At 32.6% G+C, this 20,142-nt stretch overlaps 1 protein-coding gene across 1 annotated transcript; it reads left to right on the forward strand.

Annotated features, from left to right (window-relative positions):
- The first annotated feature begins 11,486 nt into the window (after positions 1–11,486).
- On the forward strand, positions 11,487–17,490 carry LOC150101466 (uncharacterized). Its single transcript, XM_090400380.1, has 3 exons — positions 11,487–11,704; positions 13,287–13,668; positions 17,306–17,490. Exons 1-3 carry the CDS (start codon positions 11,537–11,539, stop codon positions 17,404–17,406), a joined length of 651 nt encoding a protein of 216 aa, XP_090256506.1. The 5' UTR covers positions 11,487–11,536; the 3' UTR covers positions 17,407–17,490.
- The last annotated feature ends 2,652 nt before the right edge of the window (positions 17,491–20,142 follow it).

Here is a 20,142-nt window from a genome sequence, read left to right on the forward strand (position 1 = left end):
TGGGAACAGTTCTCAAGAGAATTAGTCATAAACCTGACTAACATTTCACCCAGACCAGAAAATTATGGAAAGTTTATCAAAGCTATTAGACGGTCTGCTACCAGGCACATCCCAAGAGGTTGTAGAAAATGTTGCATTCCAGGTTTTATAGAGCACAACGTGGAAATATATGAAAGATATTGTGACCTATATGATAAAGATCCATTTTCATCAGAAACAATTGATGCAGGAAAGGAACTTATAGCAGCACTGTCTGAAAAAAGAAGTCGACAATGAGCAGAGAAAATTAAAAGCTTAGATATGAAACACAGTAGCAGGAAAGCCTATTATCTGGTGACCTGGCTCTTAGACAAAAAAATTATCTGGTGACCTCACAACATCAGCAACCTAAGTTAATATAAATGCAAACCAAATTGCAACTCGGCTATCTCTGAATGGTAAACCAAGTACCGAAGGAAAAATACCTAAAGATTATATTAAGAAAGTTAGGGATTCAGAAAATAATCTCTTCGAAGCACTATTTACCTAAAGAGGACCTAGAAAATGCCTTAAAACCAGGAACAGCTGCCGGTATAAATGATATCAGAAACGGGATACTAAGAAATCTGGGAGAAAAGGCAAGAGGGTTGTTAGAGTTTTTCAACTTTTGTTGGAAATTTGCTCAAATACCCAGCATATGGAGGCAAACGAAAGTAATACCTATCCTGAAACCGGGTAAACCTGCTGAGGATCCAAAGAGCTACAGGTCTATAGCTCTCCTATGCACAACACTGAAGCTGTATGAGGGGTTAATCTTGAATAGACTAAGTCCAGAAATAGAGAAAGTGCTGATAAAAGAACAGGCAGGATTTAGACCAGGAAGATCATGCACTGGACAAGTATTAAACTTAACACAGTTTATTGAGAACGGCTTTGAAAGGAGGTTAGCAACAGGATCTGTATTAATAGATTTAACAGCATATTACACACTAAACCTTAGGAAGCTTTTAGTCAAAATTCACAGCATGACAAACAGCTATCGGTTAGTAGAAATATTTAGGTCGCTGCTGTTCAGCAGGAGATTCTTTGTTGATTTTCAAGGAAAAAAGGGCAGATGGCATATCTAGAAAAATGATCTACCTAAGGGAAGTGTGCTATCTCCCCTCCTCTTCAATATGTATACTAATATATACTAATGACCAACCTATAAACCCACGGTCAAGAACCTTCTTATATGCAGATGACTGGGCAATAGCTTATCAAGCAAAATCCTTTGATGACACTGAGAAGCAACTCACACAAGAGATAGAAACCCTTACAGTTTACTATAAGGAAAACCAACTGAAACCAAATCCCAGTAAAAACCGAATGTGTCTTTTCCATCTCAATAATAGGGAGGCGAGGAGAAAGTCGAATATAGAATGGAATGGTGTGAAACTGGTCAATTATCCAAATCCAACTTACCTAGGTGTTACACTAGATAGGACCCTAAATTATAATCAACACATAGAGAAGACAGCAGCTAAAACTCAAACACGTAATAATATTCTGCGCCGATTAACATCATCTCGGTGGGGTGCAAATCCACAAGTACTGCACACTTCTGCACTGGCACTCTGCTTTTCGACAGCCGAGTATGCTAGCCCTGTTTGGGAAAGATCACATGTCAAAATTATTGATAAGGTTCTCAATGAAACATGTCGGCATGTTACCAGCTGCCTTAAGCCTACAAAAATTTACCATCTATGCTCACTGTCTGGTATTGCACCTCCTCACATCAGAAGGACTACACAGAGTAGATATGAGTGGAAACAACAATTAAACGGCATCCTTTGTATGGACATGTTGCAGTACATAAGAGGCTAAGATCAAGGAAGAGTTTTATTCACTCAGTGGAACCGTTGGTTGAACCCATAAAAGCTAGAAGGTCAACAATGTGGTAAGAACAATCTCCAGAGGCACCGAACTTAAACGAATTTCTTCCTTCCGGCTTACATCTTGACTAGCAAAGATGGAAGACATTGAATAGACTTTGTTCTGGAATGGGCAGATCAAAGCAGAATATGGCCAGATGGGGCTACACAGACAAAGACAGCTGCTGATGTGGTGAAACACAAACCATGGATCATCTTCTGCAATGCTGCTTAATAGACATTAATAATATATGTATCTACCCGAGAAGATTTAATGCAGTGTAATGAAACAGCTTTAAAGTATTACAAAGATAATCAGCCGAAAGGCTATTTTACCGGCAAATTTGTTGATTGAGCGGGAGATGGTAAATCCCGTTTTATTTTATAGCCGGATACGAAACTCGGGTCGAAATCCATCGACATCCATAGAGTTTCAATGCCGAAAAAACTATCGGCGGAACCAAGTGTAAATTATCACTTGGGTAGTACAACACCAGGGCAACTCCATGCAAAGGTGGAGCAAGCTCCGTCACTTACTTTAAATTCTCTCATAATGTAAAACCCAGCTCCTAAGATAGTAGAGGTATGTAAGTTTCGGTTCACTTAAAACTTTGATATTCCAGGTCTACCTACTCACTGATGAGACCTCAAAAAAGGTTGAAACCAGTCTGGGTAATGACCTCTTCTCATAATGTAAAACAGTATTTATATTTATACATCTCTTAGGAGCTGAGTTTTACATTATGAGAGAATATTAAAGTTAGTGACGGAGCTTGCTCCACCTTTGCATGGAGTTGCCCTGATGTTGTACTACCCAAGTGATCATTTACAATTGGTTCCGCCGATAGTTTTTTCGGCATTGAAACTCTATGGATGTCGATGGATTTCGACCCGAGTTTCGTACCGGGCTATAAAATAAAACGGGATTTACCATCTCCCGTTCAATCAGCTTTAAAGTATATTAGTCACTGGATGAGTGAAATTTGACATTTTAGGTTTTTGTTTAATATTTCATGCAAGTGGCATTTTTGTCTTTTAATGTATGCTTTTAATTCCAATTCTTTTAATGTCTATTTCTTTAAATGTATGCGTTTAATCATTTATATGTATGCTCTTACGTTTTCTGTAATTCGCACACGAAATAAAATTTAAAAAAAAATGACATACATGAAAATATTAAATTTTGAATAAGTAAAAATAAAATGCGGCTCTTGGTACATGACGTCTTCTGGTGACTTTATCACCATAGAAGAATAAAGAATTTTTTATAGTTCCTTTAAATCCAGCAATATCATATTATAGACATTACCTTTAACCCAGGGGGCGCCAAACTTCTTTGACCGTCAACCCCTTCAAGAGTTTCTTGACTTTTTATCGACCTCCTCTATTTTACTCTTACGTAATTATAATAGGACAAGCAAAAAAAGACGCTTATATGAATTTTTAGATTGTTTATTTTATAGTTACAGTGTTTATTGTATGCATAATATTGTATATATTATTATATTACTTTTACTACTACTATTACGATCGCTAGTAATATCACTGGTATTACTACCAGCCCTACTGAACTATTAGCATAGAGAAGTTTAGTGCGTGGATGGATAACGATTGAATTATAATATGTATGTTGATGAATTTTAGAACATTAACGCTCACTTGTATGTCGATGCGCAAAAATGAGACTGGGATCAACACGTGCGCGGTTCTTATTTACTTATACTTATGCGTATTCAATCTCGCTCCCGCCGAGCCGGTTGGACGGGAACCACCAACATCCGTTTATTGGTAAATATGTCATTCTGGCCCACTTGATTGGCCGCCATAACTATTTTCATGACCTTGCTCCATCTTATAGGTTCTATTCATGTCACTGTTCCCACGATTCACTCTTAATTGCGTTGTCATTTAGGATGGAGGTAATCCAAGTTAACTGAATTAAATATTACCCGTACAATAATGTCTTATATTTTTCTATCGACCCCTGAGCCCGAATCTACCCCTAACAATGTTATATCGACCCCTGGGGGTCTATATCGACCACTTTGGCAACCACTGCTTTAACCAATTCTATCGTTACTCAATTACAAAAACAGAGTCAATTGCAAAGACAAGACCTCTCCTTAACAAAACCATGTTAGCCTCTGTCAAGTATCACATTCGTATCCACTATTTTTTTGCTTCTGTAATTACGCACATAACATACACACTATTTGTTTTGTTATATCCTGCTTTGTTTACGTGCGCAGAACGTGGCGAGCAGAATAGATCCTGTGAATTTATCACGAGCTGTTATACTGAAAGGATCATCATTGCGTGGAAGAAATGTGGATGTAATTAGTTAGATTTAATGTATATTATTATTTTATGTTATTTTTATTCAATTCAAATACAAATGATTTGATTTGAATAAAAATAACATAAAATAATAATTAAATAATAAAACAAATAGTTTTTATTTGAATCGAATAAAAATCTTTGGTCAATAAATAAATAAATAAAATGCCCTATATGATTCAAAATTACACACATAACATACTTTCTTTGGAATCATTTTGAAATGACCAAAGATTAGATAATTCGGAAATTAAATAAAATACACAAAAATGTGTTTTTATTTTACTAAAAACTTTAATGTTAAATATTAACATTTCCTTATTGTTTTTGAACTTAATTATTTATCCATTTACTTTTTCTTTTCTTTTTTAATGCATATAATTATATTTTAGCTCACGTTTTAGCCGATAGATGGCGGCTGTTTCTTTTCTCGATTTCCTCTTAAAGAGAGATTTTGCCAACTGCATACTGTATATACATGGAGTTCAATTATATATACATAGCACTTCTTATTTTTCCCGACCTGTCTTTTAATTACTTTACCTCTTTTTTTATTCTACCTTAACCAGTTCGAATGACTGATTATTTCAGTTAAGATTGCTTTTTTTTAAAAACAATATAATTTTTTTTTATAAATTATGTGATAAAAAATGCAATGCATTTATTACAAATCACAATTGATACTCTGCGTGATTATGTCTCAAAAATTTAAACTTTTGGAAGTAATACAATTTCCGAAGTTTGGAGAATCTAAGGGAAGAGTTGCCAAAGTTTTCTAGTATAATTTGGTTTAAAGTTATATACTGACGTACGCAAATAAGCAAATTAATTAGTGGAAAGTAGATGACGTTGTGCGTAGATGGTAAATAGTAATGTGTTAATTAGTCGGCGGTAGATGGCGTAACATGCAGCTGAAACTCGAACATTGAAGAAAGAAGAAATTAAGATTTTGGAAAGCTTTGAGATGTGGATTTGGAGAAGGATGGAAAAAATCAAATGGACAGATAAAATAACTAATGAAGAGGTCTTAAAAAGAGTAGAAGAAGAATTAAGTCTGTTAAGGAGGATACAAAGAAGAAAGGAAAACAGGATCGGACATATTCTGAGAGGGAATGGAATCATCAGAGATGCCATCGAAGGTAAAATAGACAGAGAAAGATCAAGAGGAAGAGGAAGGAAAACTGCTAGATGACGTGCTGAATGGAGACGGGTACACAACCTTGAAAGAGAAGGCTCAGAACAGAAGAGAGTGGAAGGGAAGTTTCTGCTACTAAAAGAAGAACCTGCTCAATTGCAAAATACTCAAGAAGAAGAAGAAGAAGATGGCGAAGATGCAAAGAATGAGTAACATGCAAAGTATGAATAGTGACGTATATGTATATAGCAAATTAGTGTACAGTGTAGACGGTGGGTTGTGTATTGTGAAGCGCCCTTCGCAATGGGTAATAATAATTAATAATAATTACAATTACATAATCAGAAACACCACACACATTTCCAACGCTGCAGCAAAATTAATTACTCGAAATCATTGTGAGTGTATCTGTTATGAAAATTATTAAGGCGGAATTTAATTATAATAAAAATTAGCTTCTTAAAATTAATCCGATTTTATTTTCTATTTAATATAGGAGTGGGTGGGTGGGCCACACTTATCCCATGGTCGGTACGCATCATACCAAAAGCTACATTGATTCCGCTCTCTTTTTTTTTTTTTTTTTTTTTCCCAACACAAAACCTCGAAGCGTAACATTTCGTTGCTGATTTGTATTATCTGACTATCTGTTACTACATACTTACATGCACATATTTAATGACTTCGGTTACGTAATGTAAAGTTGCTTTACAGAAATGCGATGTTAATATTCCCATTATTAATCAAACTGTAAGCTTTACCTAACGAACAACTTTTATAATAAATGAAAAACAGTAAATCTGAAATTCTCAAATTCATTTTTTTCTCTGTTTTTATACACGAATGGATAGTGAAAATAGATTACCAAAACTAAAATCTCGTGCACTTCCATACCACCATTAAGGCACACTTTCTCAACTGGAATAAAGTAAAAATAAATAAATAAGTAAAAATGCCATTAAATTTATGGGTAATACAACCGAATGCAGGAAGTTGGATATGACGTCATCAAAAATACAAGTTCTACATATTGAAACTTACAAACACTGTTGAGTCAACTATCCACTCACCTGATATTTCGACCAGAATATCACTACAAACAATAGCCAAGGATAAATAAAATTCATGAAAGAAAGAAGGATAAAAAAAAAGCAAATATAGCAAAACAAGGATTAGTAAATAAAAAACGCGGGGAGGGGAAGATAGCCACACTTGTATGCAAGTTTCATCACACTCAGGATTACTTTAATCGATCTATGCTCCCGGATCAGTCCACAAAGTAATCCTGGTTTATGGGACTAGAGAGAATTTTGGGTAACCTGCAAGCATCTCTTATCTGTTATTTATGTACTTTTATGCCGCTCTGTGGAACTGCGTCGGTTATCAAATAAACTCAACACTGCTATTTCTTGAGTACGTCGACCAATTTTTTTTTTAATATTTTTTAAGAAAATAAATTATACAAAATACAGAAGAAGAAACCTGATCATTATGAATAATAAAAATATCTAAAGATACCAAAAAAGAATTGATGATTATACTATATATTTAAATAAAACTTCAATTAATTATAATTATTCAGAGTTTTATTCTTATTTGAAAAAACCACACATTGCTAGTAATGTGTGAACAATTATTTAAATTGTTCTTAATTTTTATGAAATTATTTAAGACAGCATTATCAGGAAAGCAATAATTATGAAAGATGAAAAAATGTTCGTAAATGCCTTACGGCTGAAGCAACCTTAGTTGGTTATGAATTTTATGGTCTTACCTATTCCGATGGATCCAGCAAATATTTTTTATAATTTAAATATTTAAATGAATACCATCGTCACCAAACCATCTCTGAAGTTCTTGGCAAAAGTATCTCATAAATTAACAAACTCACATTTATGTTCAGTCTACTTAGAATCTAATTATTATTATTATTATTATTATTATTATTATTATTATTATTATTACGTAACACCTCCAAGGAGTCCAAAGACTCATTGAGGGAGGCCACTCTACAACACTACGTCTCCACCACTTTTAATCCACCAACCACACAGAACGCGAAACATTTGCATACTACGCCATTTACTGCTCACCACCACCTCTAGTAATTAACTGTTATTGTTCTAATGATTTAAGACAGGGCTGTCCAGCCTTAGGTAATCCGAGGGCCGCATAAAAAAAAAAAAAAGATTTATCCACTGTGTATCCTAAGTAATTTAGTGAGCAGCAGCGATTCAACCTCGCTAGCTAAAAAACGTTAACTGACCAAACAAACAACACTAATTGCGCACTTATCGCGCGGTCACGTTCCCCATGAGCGCCCGGAGCCCTGATTTAAGACAATCATAAAACTGGATTTCGAAATAACGCTTATGTATAATGACGTTATTTGATATGCCAATAACTGAATTTAACGTAGTCGTTATTTTATTATTTATTTATTTTGGCCTCTCTATTGAAATGCTGGATTTATTGTCATTTGTGACATGTAATTTTCTTATTTCGAAACATATTGTCTTACTTTTGTTCGTACAAAACAAATTCTGAGTTTTTACGTAATTTGCGAAAAGCATTCAAAAAGAGTTTAAGAGCAATTATCTGGTCAATATTCTTGATACTGTAGCATTTTGAGCATCATCCTAAATAAGAATAGTTTCCTGTGTCAGGTGATAGCGCTATAAAGATATTAGTTTGTGTTTAATCCTTCAAAAATTACACATTCTAATAGTAGCAAATTCTTAGCTTCAAAAATCCATTAAAAAAAATCCGATTCAAAAAATACAATACATATATATTGGATTATATGTATGCCTGGACTGTTGAAGTAATAAACTTAGAATAATAAACTTAAAATATAAAAAAATAAACTAAAAATTAAATAAGAATAACATATTAAGTAAAAATAAAACAAAAAAAATGTTTTTTTTTTTCTTATGTACCTTGAATTTTACTTTATTTATTCGCATTTGTAAATTTGCAATATTTTATCTACTTTCAAATAAAAACCGTCTATTTTAAACCAAAATCAAAATGCTATATATATATATATATATATATATATATATATATATATATATATATATATATATATATATATATATATATATATATATATATATAAACCAAAAAAAAGGTAGGACACGTATTCATAGTTTGTTGTAACAGATCACAGAATTATTCATACTTATCTCTGGTGTGTGTGTGTGTGTGTGTGTGTGTGTGTGTGTGTGTGTGTGTGTGTGTGTGTGCAGTGCTATAGCGCCTGTGAAAAAATAATAATTTTTATTTCATAATAAAGAGTTCGCGATCATTTATATTTGAAACCATTCCTTCTAAATCTATCTATTTAGTTATATTAAAATGAGCATAAACAATAATGATAAAATAGCAAAGAGAAAATAAATTGAATCTGAAGTGTGACTTCGTTTATCATCCCCCTCCCTCCAAATCAGAAAACAGCACTTTTATTCTATGTCCATTGAATTACGATATTACAGTGCGGTATCAAATAATATCTATTTAATACATAGATGGCGTTGCATTACAGACAAAGGATTCCTGAGTGTAACATAAACAATGTTTTTTTTTTTGTTTTTTTTTCCAAAATCGTGAAAAGTACAAAATAACTCCCAAAAACTTTTGCATAAACAAACTTGTAATATCAAAAAATTATAATAAAGCTATAATTTAAACCTACTAACTAGATTACGTTCATGTTTCATTGATTTTGAAACTCTCATATTTCCTTCTTTTGGTTTTCCAATCAGTCTAGACACGTTAGTCTAGACGCGTTTATTTCCTAAACCTTATTAAAGCTTTTTTTAAAAATTGTCTTCCTGTTATAAAGCGAACGGGCTCTTCTTTCTTCGCTTATTTCATGTTCTGTTCCATTAATGTCAACAGAATGAAAGAAATCTAATTAGAGTTAAACTCAGTTTTTTTTTCTTTTTTATATAATAGTCTTATATCTTCGACTTGTGTAGTTGTTCTTCTAATCTTCTTAACACTTTCAATTTTTCTATCCCCCCCCCTCTCCTATCCTTTTCTCCGATGACAGTCTCTGTTTTCTCGAAGTGACTTTCAACACGATGTTCTACATTTCAGACTGAGAGGCATTTCTTATTTGTTTTTGAACGACTACTAGACACGTATCGGTGCAGCTTATATGAATGCACTAAAACAATCAATTAAAATAAAACTTTAAAAAAAAAAATGAGCAAGGATAATCCAGAATAAACGTAAGCAGAAGAAAATTCAATTGGTATTCAAAGTAAAATACAGCAAAAAAAAAAAAAAAAAAAGAAAAAAAAAAAGATTTAATGACGAATGTGAACCGGCAGTAAAGAAAAGGAAAAAAGACAGAAGTAATTGGTTTAAAAACATATCAGGCATTCATTCAGAGATATAAAGAGAACAGCAAATAATCCAGTATGACAATCAGACAACAACGACAACAAAAAATGTAAAAAAAAATAAAGAAAGAAAGAAAGAAAAAATAAATAAACATATTGCAGAAATCCAGAAGTAGTTTACGTTAAATAATGAAAAAAAAATTGTATTTTTTTTAGATAACACAAAAACAGAACAGTAAAATATTAGGATATACAGATGACATCTATTCTAGTTTGAGAAAATGAAAAAGCCTTACAAATCTTTGAAAATAAAATCCTTAGAAAAGTCATTTGGCATGTAAGAGATAACACAACAGGTGAATAGAGAAGAATAAGACAAGAAGACATAATAAACAACTATACGAACTCTATAGATTCTCCCCCCCCCCTATTAAATGATAAAATCAGAGGTTTCAAAAGGTCACTTCGACATGTGGAAAGAATGGTTAGGCGACAATGGCTAAACAAGCATCAGAAATGAGGCTTAGTGGCAAGCGATTTAGAGGAAGACCATGGCAACGTTGAGAGGATAACGTTGTCGTGGTTTTTGGATAAGATCGAAAATTTAATTTTTCAAAATTATTTCTGGTATGCCATGTTGAAACCTCGTTAAGTGGAAGAGAGTCCGCCGATAGAATTAAAAAAAAATCAGTTCGCTTTAAAACACAATGCATATGTTTGTTTAGTTTTCTGGAGAAAAATTCAAGTTATTAGAGAAAGAATCCGCACTCCTCCTTCTCTGACCGGTGGACTTGACCTTTTTTGGAGGAAGGGATGGAAGGCAACTAGTCCAATGAGTATCTGATACGGCAAAAATAGTTGTTATAGATATTAATGATCTCCGAAGATTTATGAAAGCAACTTAAGTCATTTACAAAGAACAAATAAAATCAAGTCATAAAATATTGTGGTTTCTGGTTCCCTAATGCTAGATTGCTAGAAGGAAGACCGTTAGAGGTTTTCATTTTTAGCCACCGACTAGAGCAACTTTTTTAGACGTTGTTCAGTCGGTTGATCTCTAAAGAAGGCAATTATTTCAGACACTACTTACGTGTTAGAGTTTAGGATTACGAGATGGCGCGATTGTCTGCAGTACTTGCCTCCATGCTTTTAAAATCGATAGCCATGAACTCAACTATTGATGAAGGCAAAAGGTGGAGATTGTCCCCACCTTCTCATTTTCAATAGTTAGGGCTAAATAATGTGTTATCGCATGTTGAATGAATCCATCGCTACAATACACTAATCAGAAAATCCATTATTACAGAAATACTCCAAAGCCACATGGAATGGTTATTTGTAGTCACTCTGATTTTATTGTATTGATTTGTTACGTTGAATAAAAATTCAAGTAAGCGTCTGTAATTTTCTATGCATTACCTTGTGTATTTTTTTTTTTTTTACAAATATAAAAAAAAATCCTTCTCTTTCGATTTTGAAATGATGGGAAACTCTACTATGACCTCAAATTTCAAAAATAACTTCACAATGTTCTCATTAACCTTGAAATATTTTATGTGACGTTAAATTATGAAGTTTGGTAACAAAGTAGTTATGGTATTTATAACACCATAGTTAAAGCAATGTTATCTATGGATATATCCTTTTTGTAAACATCTTATCGCGAGAAAATTAAACGATAAAAGAATTACAACACAGAAACACACACACACACACACACACACACACACACACACTAGGAAATGCATATATAAATACTTTCGCTTTCGATATACTTTTTTCATCCTGCTCCTCCCTTGAATATCTCCAAGTGCTTGAAAATGCGCCCGAGAATTTTTCTAGCAATACTTATAGTCGAATCGGTCATATCCTTAGGTCATGGACACGGACGCCTTGTTGAACCACCGTCACGTTCCAGCATGTGGAGATTTGGTTTTGACAATCCCGTCAATTACGATGACAACGCTCTCAATTGCGGAGGATACAGTGTAAGTTCGTTTGTTTTCTATGGATTTAGAAGTAAAATCGTTGATAAAAGAAAAGAAAAAAAAAAAACACTCAAAATCCATTCGAGAAATACATCGAATCATTTTCTTCTTTCCTACGTGTTAGTTGCTGCTAATTCTTTCGTCAGCCTGATAGTGTGAATAAAGAGAGCGAATACTCCATATTCTAAAACAAAAGTTTTTTTTTTTTATTATTTGATTTGATTTCACTCCATGATTAATAAGGATGAATGTGAAAACGAATGAGAGTCATATTCGATGGAGGGAAAAGTATTTGGATTTCGAAAATATTTAAAGAGAGAGAATTTGTTTGTTTTGAATCTTTTGCGCGATGAAAAACCCGACTTCTCGCCTAACTCACATTCAACTGAAAAGCCTGATAAATGTTCTTCATGTCGTACACGAGATTCGAAATCAGGTCTTTCCAACCAAAGGCATCGTTGATAACCACTGAGCTACGAAGGGTCTACAAAAGAGAGAGAGAAACTTTTAAAAATTAGGTATTCATTCATGCTATCTGTTAATTAAGATTTATATACTCGTATTAAGAGGTTTATACATTAAATGTATACATTAAGATTTATATAAGATATAAATTAAGATTTATAGTATCAGATACATTGCAATAAGTAAAATATACAATCAGGCAATTGAGGGAGTTGCATATAAAATGATATTTGTGCAAGTCCCACAATATCCACATCACTAATAGTGTCCGTTGATAATAACCAGTTTTCGATTATAAGTTGTGATTATTATCCCATTCTCTAAAAGTTAATTTATGTCGGCTGTATGTTTCATTATTTATTTATTTATTTATTTTACAAATCATGTTCAACTCGCAATCGTTTATTCATTTTTTTATCGTTTAATCTTTCTATCGTTTATTTTCTGCATGGTTTCAAAGTTGACACTTCATATAGGTTACTGATGTTCTCCGTATGAAGTATTTGTATTATAAATATCAGAATTTCAATAGTAATTTCAGTTTACTAATTGTTTATTAACCATATATCAACCAGGTTTACAGGGACCTATTTAGAAATATGGAACCATCAGACATGTTAACAAGACCGATCTGATTTGTCTAAACAAGCTAGTTATACGAGGCCATACCCAAAAGTTCGGAAATTTGAGTTTGAGTAGCATTCGGGAATCAGTTGCAGTGCTGCTTTCTGCCGCTATAAGGGGCGAGCAGTGCCCTTTGTGAATCAGCATGCCAACAGCCGGCAAGGTGAGAGGCATTTCTCCAACTGAAATGCCGGATTTTAAGGAGCAAAGAATCTGCATGAAATTTTGTCTCTTGCACAACTAACTTTAAAATATAAATTCACCAGAAAACGTTAAGTAAATTTTGGAGCCGTTTCCGGATCATCAATTTCATAGTTACCTTAGATAATGAAAGCATTTTGCACTAATAAAAGAAATATGCAAATGGACAAGCCATTCTTCTTCTCATCATTATCATCATCATTTCAAACAATATCTTGTTTAATCAATTGGTTATCCTCTAAATATAAAATCTATGTAATTTTCTAAATGTAAACTATATTTTTACTTCCAGGTTCATTGGGATATGAATGGTGGAAAATGTGGCATCTGTGGGGATGCTTGGAGCCTTCCCGAACCTCGGCCAAATGAAGATGGCGGAAGATATGGAAAGGGAACAGTTGTAAGAACGTACAAACCTGGTCAGATTATTGATGTTGTGGTTGATATTACAGCAAATCACAAAGGATTTTTTGAATTTCGTTTGTGTCCAATGGTTACACCAAATCAGAAAGTGGATCAAGAATGCCTTGATAAATTTATTCTTCTGCTGGCTGATGGAAGTGGAACTCGTTACCAGTTGACGGAATTTGTCCCACGAGAGTTTTATATTCAACTGAAACTTCCCGTTGACGTCACGTGTGATCGCTGCGTCCTCCAATGGCATTATTATACAGGTAAGAACAACAGAATAACAAACATACAGGTAAGAATACTCGGCATATCAAACAGACATATTCTGGTTAGAAAACCTAAGATAGAATTCCTTCAAGAACGCAGAAAGCATTTATAGAGGCTTTTGAACTTTTTCCATCTGTACTTGAGATCCTCAAAAACAGACATAACTGACAATAGAGATAGGAATAATCTCGCTGTCCTGTCTAGCAATAATGTTTATGAAAACCAACTTCTCAATCTAAGATCTAATGCTTATAGAAAAATGGATTGCGTTTTTCCTCCCGGAAACTCGGGTTTTTAGTTCCGTAAACTCAAGAAAATCGACCGTAGTACTCACATTATTTGAGACAGTAACATATCCTGTTAGGGTTAGGCACCAAGAAATGGCAGCACTTGTTTGCTAGCCTCTTTATCGGTGGCTGCTATAATTAGTGATGGACATGAGCCAGCTATCTCTGATTGGCTACCGGTGGAGATTGAACTGCCCACTGTCTCCAAAAGCTAGATAGAGTATAAAGGCCTCGCCTACTCCCTATTAGAGAATAAAAGGCGTCAAATGATTTTTTTTACTTAAATATAGAACAGATAAAATTAGTGACTGGTAGGATATGTAAAACTTTCATTTACATAAAAACTCCTTGAAGTTGCACTATATTCACAATTCAATGAAAATAATTAACTGACTCATGTTGCAAATTTCAAGAAAATTATATGAGTAGGAATGTTTTTAAATAATCACATTGTTCTGATTACCAAATATATGATTGCTTTCATATTTGTGTGTGGGGGAAATGGGGGGGGGGCTATGTCCTGAAATGTTTAGTTAAATATATGAAAACGTAAAGCAATGAGTAATTTAATGTTAATGAAATGTTAACGAAAACACAAAATATCATAAACTGAACAATTAAATAAATTGAAGAAGTATTAAATAAATAAAAACATCCTTCAATAAATCTGGAATTTCAAACTAATGAATAGAATGATGAAGGGGGAAAAAACTGCACCCAACTCTTCAAAGTATGTGGCATTTCGAAGTTTGACGTTGACGAAGAACATTCTTGCTTGGAAGTAGAAAGTTGATATCGATTGGGCTGTGATTAGCTTCGGGTTATGTTCATTCTTATTACACCTGGAGGATACTGATAAGGAAAAAAAAAGAGTTTGCACATGTTATCAATTTACGAAAAGAGCTCCAGTATGTGGAAGTTTACAGAAGAAAGAATTTTGGCCGAGTAGTTGAATCGTTATTACCCAACTCTTTGAGTACCGATTCCGTGCATTAGTTAATTACACTCGTTTGCTGAACTTTAATTTCTTCAACAAAATATATGATCTCGGTAAATTATAGCAATTTTTTTAATCAACAAAAATGCAGGTCAGTTTATTTTCTAATGTCGGTTTATATGAATTATAATAATTTTTGATATCATTGTGATTATGATATATATCGAAAAACTATCATAATCGAGCACTGGAGCACTTTTACATATCCTATCAAGAATTCTGCGATTCATATACAAATTGAGAATAACTTAACGACTATTCGTTTCTATCCTATCGTAAAACAGATTGAGGTATTATTTCTTATCTGATTTTGACATTTTTTTTTTTTGAAATAGCTCATTAATTGGATATCAAAATAAACAGTGTCAAAATATGTTCACATTCAATTGAGCTAATGCTAAAATGAATGCACGAATTCAACTCCTTCTTTCACATTACACAATTAGCTCTTAATTCAGTTAAATCATTCTACTAACTGCAGATGTTTTCGTATTTTCTTTTCGGCTATATTATTAAGTGTATTTACTAGTCTAAGTCATCTTCATTTTCAGCTAGCGAAACGATGTTATCAATATATGGGAATATTTTAAGTTTTTCATTTTTTAATATTTATATTTCACATTTTTATGTTTTGTTTACTTCTTTAATTATTTCATTTGATATTAAGCTAAATAAGAGAGGATTTAACCCGATCTCCTTATCTAATTCTTTAGATTATTTGAAGGGAGAGAACAAAAAAGTAAGAATTATGCAAGTTTCTAGAAAATCCCAAAGTTTAATTTATAAAACAAATAAAAATAACTAATTATTTAATAATGTAAATACTCAAGAATATATCTAAATAATATAAATTACATTTCACAAAAAGTAAGTATTTGTAGACTATCATCAAGAAATAAGAGATTGTAGAATATCTGGATATCTTAGACATACAACAAGAACGTAATTAAAGAAATAGAAATCAGAATTTATAAAGACGTGCTAGTATATGCAACAGAAAATGCGCATAGTTACAAAAATTAGACAAATAAATGAAATTGTACCGATGAAAACATTGAGAAAAACTGAAGACATAACAGTAGTAATTAAAATGAGAAATATTGTAAAATACAACTATGAAATTATTGGTTCTATAACAAAAAAAAAAGATGAGAAAAATATATAGAAAGAATGTAGGATAATAGAAAATAAAATAAAGAACTGAATATCAAAGGAAAAGATAGGCTAAAAGGAAGACTGATGAGAAGAAGAAGCAGAGATGGTTTTGAAAACGGGAACTACAAGCATCTAAGCTTAATAGTGAAGAGATGAGGAAAAATTTCGACTAAAATTCGTCAGTTCTCTATACTGACTAGAATATATGATTTATTGCAGAAGTTTGTTCAAAACCACGGGGGGGGGGGAGAACATTCTGACAAATTACTTCAGGACCAACTATTGACTGATTCAATTCTTACCTTCCAGCGAACTTCAAAAGTTTAGTTATTTATAATAACTTAAATAGTTTATGAGTAAAATAATCATTTCATTGGATTCCATTGACCTACAGTTTTGAAGGAATTTTGGGCACTGATTTATCGCTTATTTCTTTTTTTTCATCGCTCAACCAAATAGAAATAAACCATCAAAGATTCAAAGAATTAGCAAAAATCATTACGATTGGCTAATGCAAGCTTTCAGCAATTTTCCCAACTATAAGCCACTAGCGCCCTCTTTTACTAAACTAGTACATCGGCAGATGTTGGAACACTGTTTCAAAATTCAATGTAATTGAATTGTTAAAAATTTCACAGCGTCAGTATTGACGAAGAGGATTGTTACTTCTTTCTGATAGATAAGTGTGTAGGGATATATCGATTTTAACGAACAGATACAGAGTTTGGCTGAAGCGGAAGAAGACGAAAAAAAATTTTTTTTTCATGTACAATATTTTTGCGAAAAAGTTTTTGTTTGATAATTTATTGGATTTTTATTTTCCCTAAAAATGCATTTTATTTTAATACATTTAAGCTAATGTTTTAAACAGAGCTCTGTATATAAAACTATCAATAATATTAAAGAAAAACTTTTTGGGAAGTTCGGTGAGAACTAAACGAATTCTTTTTTTAGAACTAAAAGTCTTACGCTGTTAAATTTTCATGTGGACTTCAATTGATTGTTTCTGATTTGAATAGGAATCCCGTCCACTTCCAATAACAGACAAATAAATGCAAAGTTTCTGATTTGCAGAAATATCTCTCTACTGCTTAAAAAAAATTTAAAAAGTCCGATTCCATAAGTTATTTTGCTACAACCATAAAATGCATTATTAAAATTTAGATTAATTCTTTTTTATTTTTATTTTTATAGGCAACCGTTGGAATGTATGTCCCGATGGACAATCCAGAATGGGTTGTGGACCTCAGGAAACTTTTCGAGCATGCGCTGACATTGCCATCAAAAAAACATAAACTTCCTTTTCTCATAATTAATTATTCTAGAAGATTTGATTGAATTGGATGTGTTCGTTTTTGTTAATTAAAAAATCAACTGAACTATGACTTATTTATTAGGCCTCACATAGTAAATAATCTTTTTCCCTAATTCTCAGATCACAACTTTAAGAATTAAAGAAACTGAAGGAAAAAATCTAGATTAAATAAAAAAGAACATGAGTAAACAAAATATTATAAGCTAAAGTTTCTTCCTTAAATATATATTATTAAACTTATTATTGGTAAATTTCGGCAATTTTGATGTCTCATATTATGCGTAAGTCATTTTAATAACTAATTAAATGTGGTTAGTTAATTACAGCTCCCGAAAGTGTGTCTTCTTCTCCTCTAAACACCAACATTACTCACTGTTTAAGCATCCATCCATGCATACCAAACCAGAGTTGAATTATTGAGAGTAGCGAGAGACGATTGCTTAGGTCCAAAGTATTTAAAGGATCTAAGAGGCCATTGCAACATTCTAAACCTTAGAATGTAGTGCCCTCTTAAATCCTTAAAAGTTCAAAATTATTATTTTAATGTTAAAATCTATTATTATGGTTAATTTATTATTAAAAAACTCAATGTGTTCTGTTGATTCGACAGACCGAAAAGTTCCATTACAAAACAAAACAAGACAGCCCCTCCTTTAAGTTACTTGAATAATCAACAACATTTTTCTATTGCTTTTGATATCGCTTTATTTTATTTTATTTTATGAAACTGTTGAGGTAAATAATTTTCTAACCTAATTAAATTGAAAATGTACTGAGAAAAGGCTTTTTTTAAAGACTGTAATTTCATTCACGAATCACTGTTTAGGCTAGATGGGTGATGTGGTTTGGATTTACTATCGAATAAACTATGGTAGCCTTAGTTTCTTCGATACCCCTAACCGTTATATTTTCTGTTCAACGACTTGAACTTGCCTGAGACGATACCTTAAACAAACTCAACAACAACAGAAAAACAAACGAAAGCCATAGCAAATCCTACAAGCTTTTTAAAAAAGAGAATGTAAAGAAATAGGAATATCCATGAGACGTGCAAGGGTGGTAGCTTGAGATCGCGGATCTAGCCACGTTTGTATACCTCTACACTGAGAGGTTGAGGAGGTATGGACAGTGGTGTAGCTAGCGCTTTTGCCGGGAAGGTTCCTAAGTTTGCCGCCCCTCTCAATACACACCAAAAATACTACAAAAAGTGAAAACGACGTATAGGAAATAAAACACTATATTTATTTTTGAAGTAAAACTTCAATTCCAACATTTTAAAATGTTATTTTCTTACTTAAATATAAAGAGCCAATAGGCTTCATTTCGGCTATATAAACATTATTTAAATAAAGGGGATATTAAATCCCACATTGTTTTAAAACCGAATAAGAAACTCAAAGATTGGAATCGCCAATATTTTTATAGTTTACTATATTCGGCATGAAACTCTCTGATTCCAATCTTTGAGTTTCTTATTCGGTTATTTTGCTTGCTTTTCGTTACCAAAATCGTTGATGACATTGTCGAAGTCTATTTCATCACCGAGTTGCTGTTCTATAGACAGTATGGCAAGATTTCTTACACGCAAAATGCCGTCCGGGACTGACCCCCCCCCCTAGCTACGCCACTGGGTATGGATAACATGTATGTAATAAATAACGCAGATTTTCTTATAGATATTATCTATACAAAAATCAGGAAACATAAAAAGTCAGTTATTTTGATTTTGGAACTAGCAAACGAGATCTTAGGAATATTTTAAAAAGTAAATTGCCAAACACACAAAATACAACATATAACTTGTCCTCTTCCAAACTGAAGAAGGTTAAAGCACGCACGCACGCACGCACGCACACACACACACACACACACACACACACACACACACAATGTCAAATATAAATAGTTTTACTGAAGACGAATGAGCTCCAATTTTTTTTTTTTCTAAGTGGTTCCCTACGAAAGGTTATAAGCTTATAGTACGGTGAGTGGGTTAAGAATTTTTTTTATTCTATTATTTTATTAATTTTTACTTTTAATTTTTGCATCTGTATTCAAGACACTTCAGGCCTCCAATAAACAGGGCAGTGGTCTCGCACTGTTCGATGAAATTCATATTCCACCTAAAGACAACCATCCATACCTACGGCGGGATTTGAATCCACGACTTGTTCGTTGGAGAGAGGATATAAAACAGCATAGAAAACAGCAGTCAAAATTATGATGATCATTTAGCGTATAAAACAGCAATAAAATTATGATAATTTGCACTTAAAAGCAATAAGAGATTTACCTATAATACCTACGAAGATAAATATATCTTCGCTTTATAAGACATGATGCCGTATTTTACATGCTTCACTTCAGTGTACTCATGTATATAATGTAATATATATAATGAAATAAATAAAGTATATGTTTTGAAATATTTTAAATTAAAAAATCTAGGTGTCGCATTGCTTTACGACATTGTTCTGGAAATGAGTCAAACGAACGCTTTTCGTATTCGAGAGAAAGGTTTAATTTTATTAAGATTGTTTTAAATATTTGCAAGCCTCTTTTAGTTATTAAGCCACTGTTGTAATTTAGCTGATTATTGTTTCATGATTTAAAGGTGAGATGATTATTACAGAAGTTTATATTGTACTTGTAGACAAATATATGATTATGTATAAATTAGAATTTATTATATTCTGAAAATTGAAAGCTTTGACTA

Source organism: Typopeltis vanoorti, chromosome 11 (genome assembly GCF_054136105.1).
Source record: "Typopeltis vanoorti isolate ZY-2024b chromosome 11, IOZ_Tvanoo_1.0, whole genome shotgun sequence".
NCBI classification, from domain to species: domain Eukaryota; kingdom Metazoa; phylum Arthropoda; class Arachnida; order Uropygi; family Thelyphonidae; genus Typopeltis; species Typopeltis vanoorti.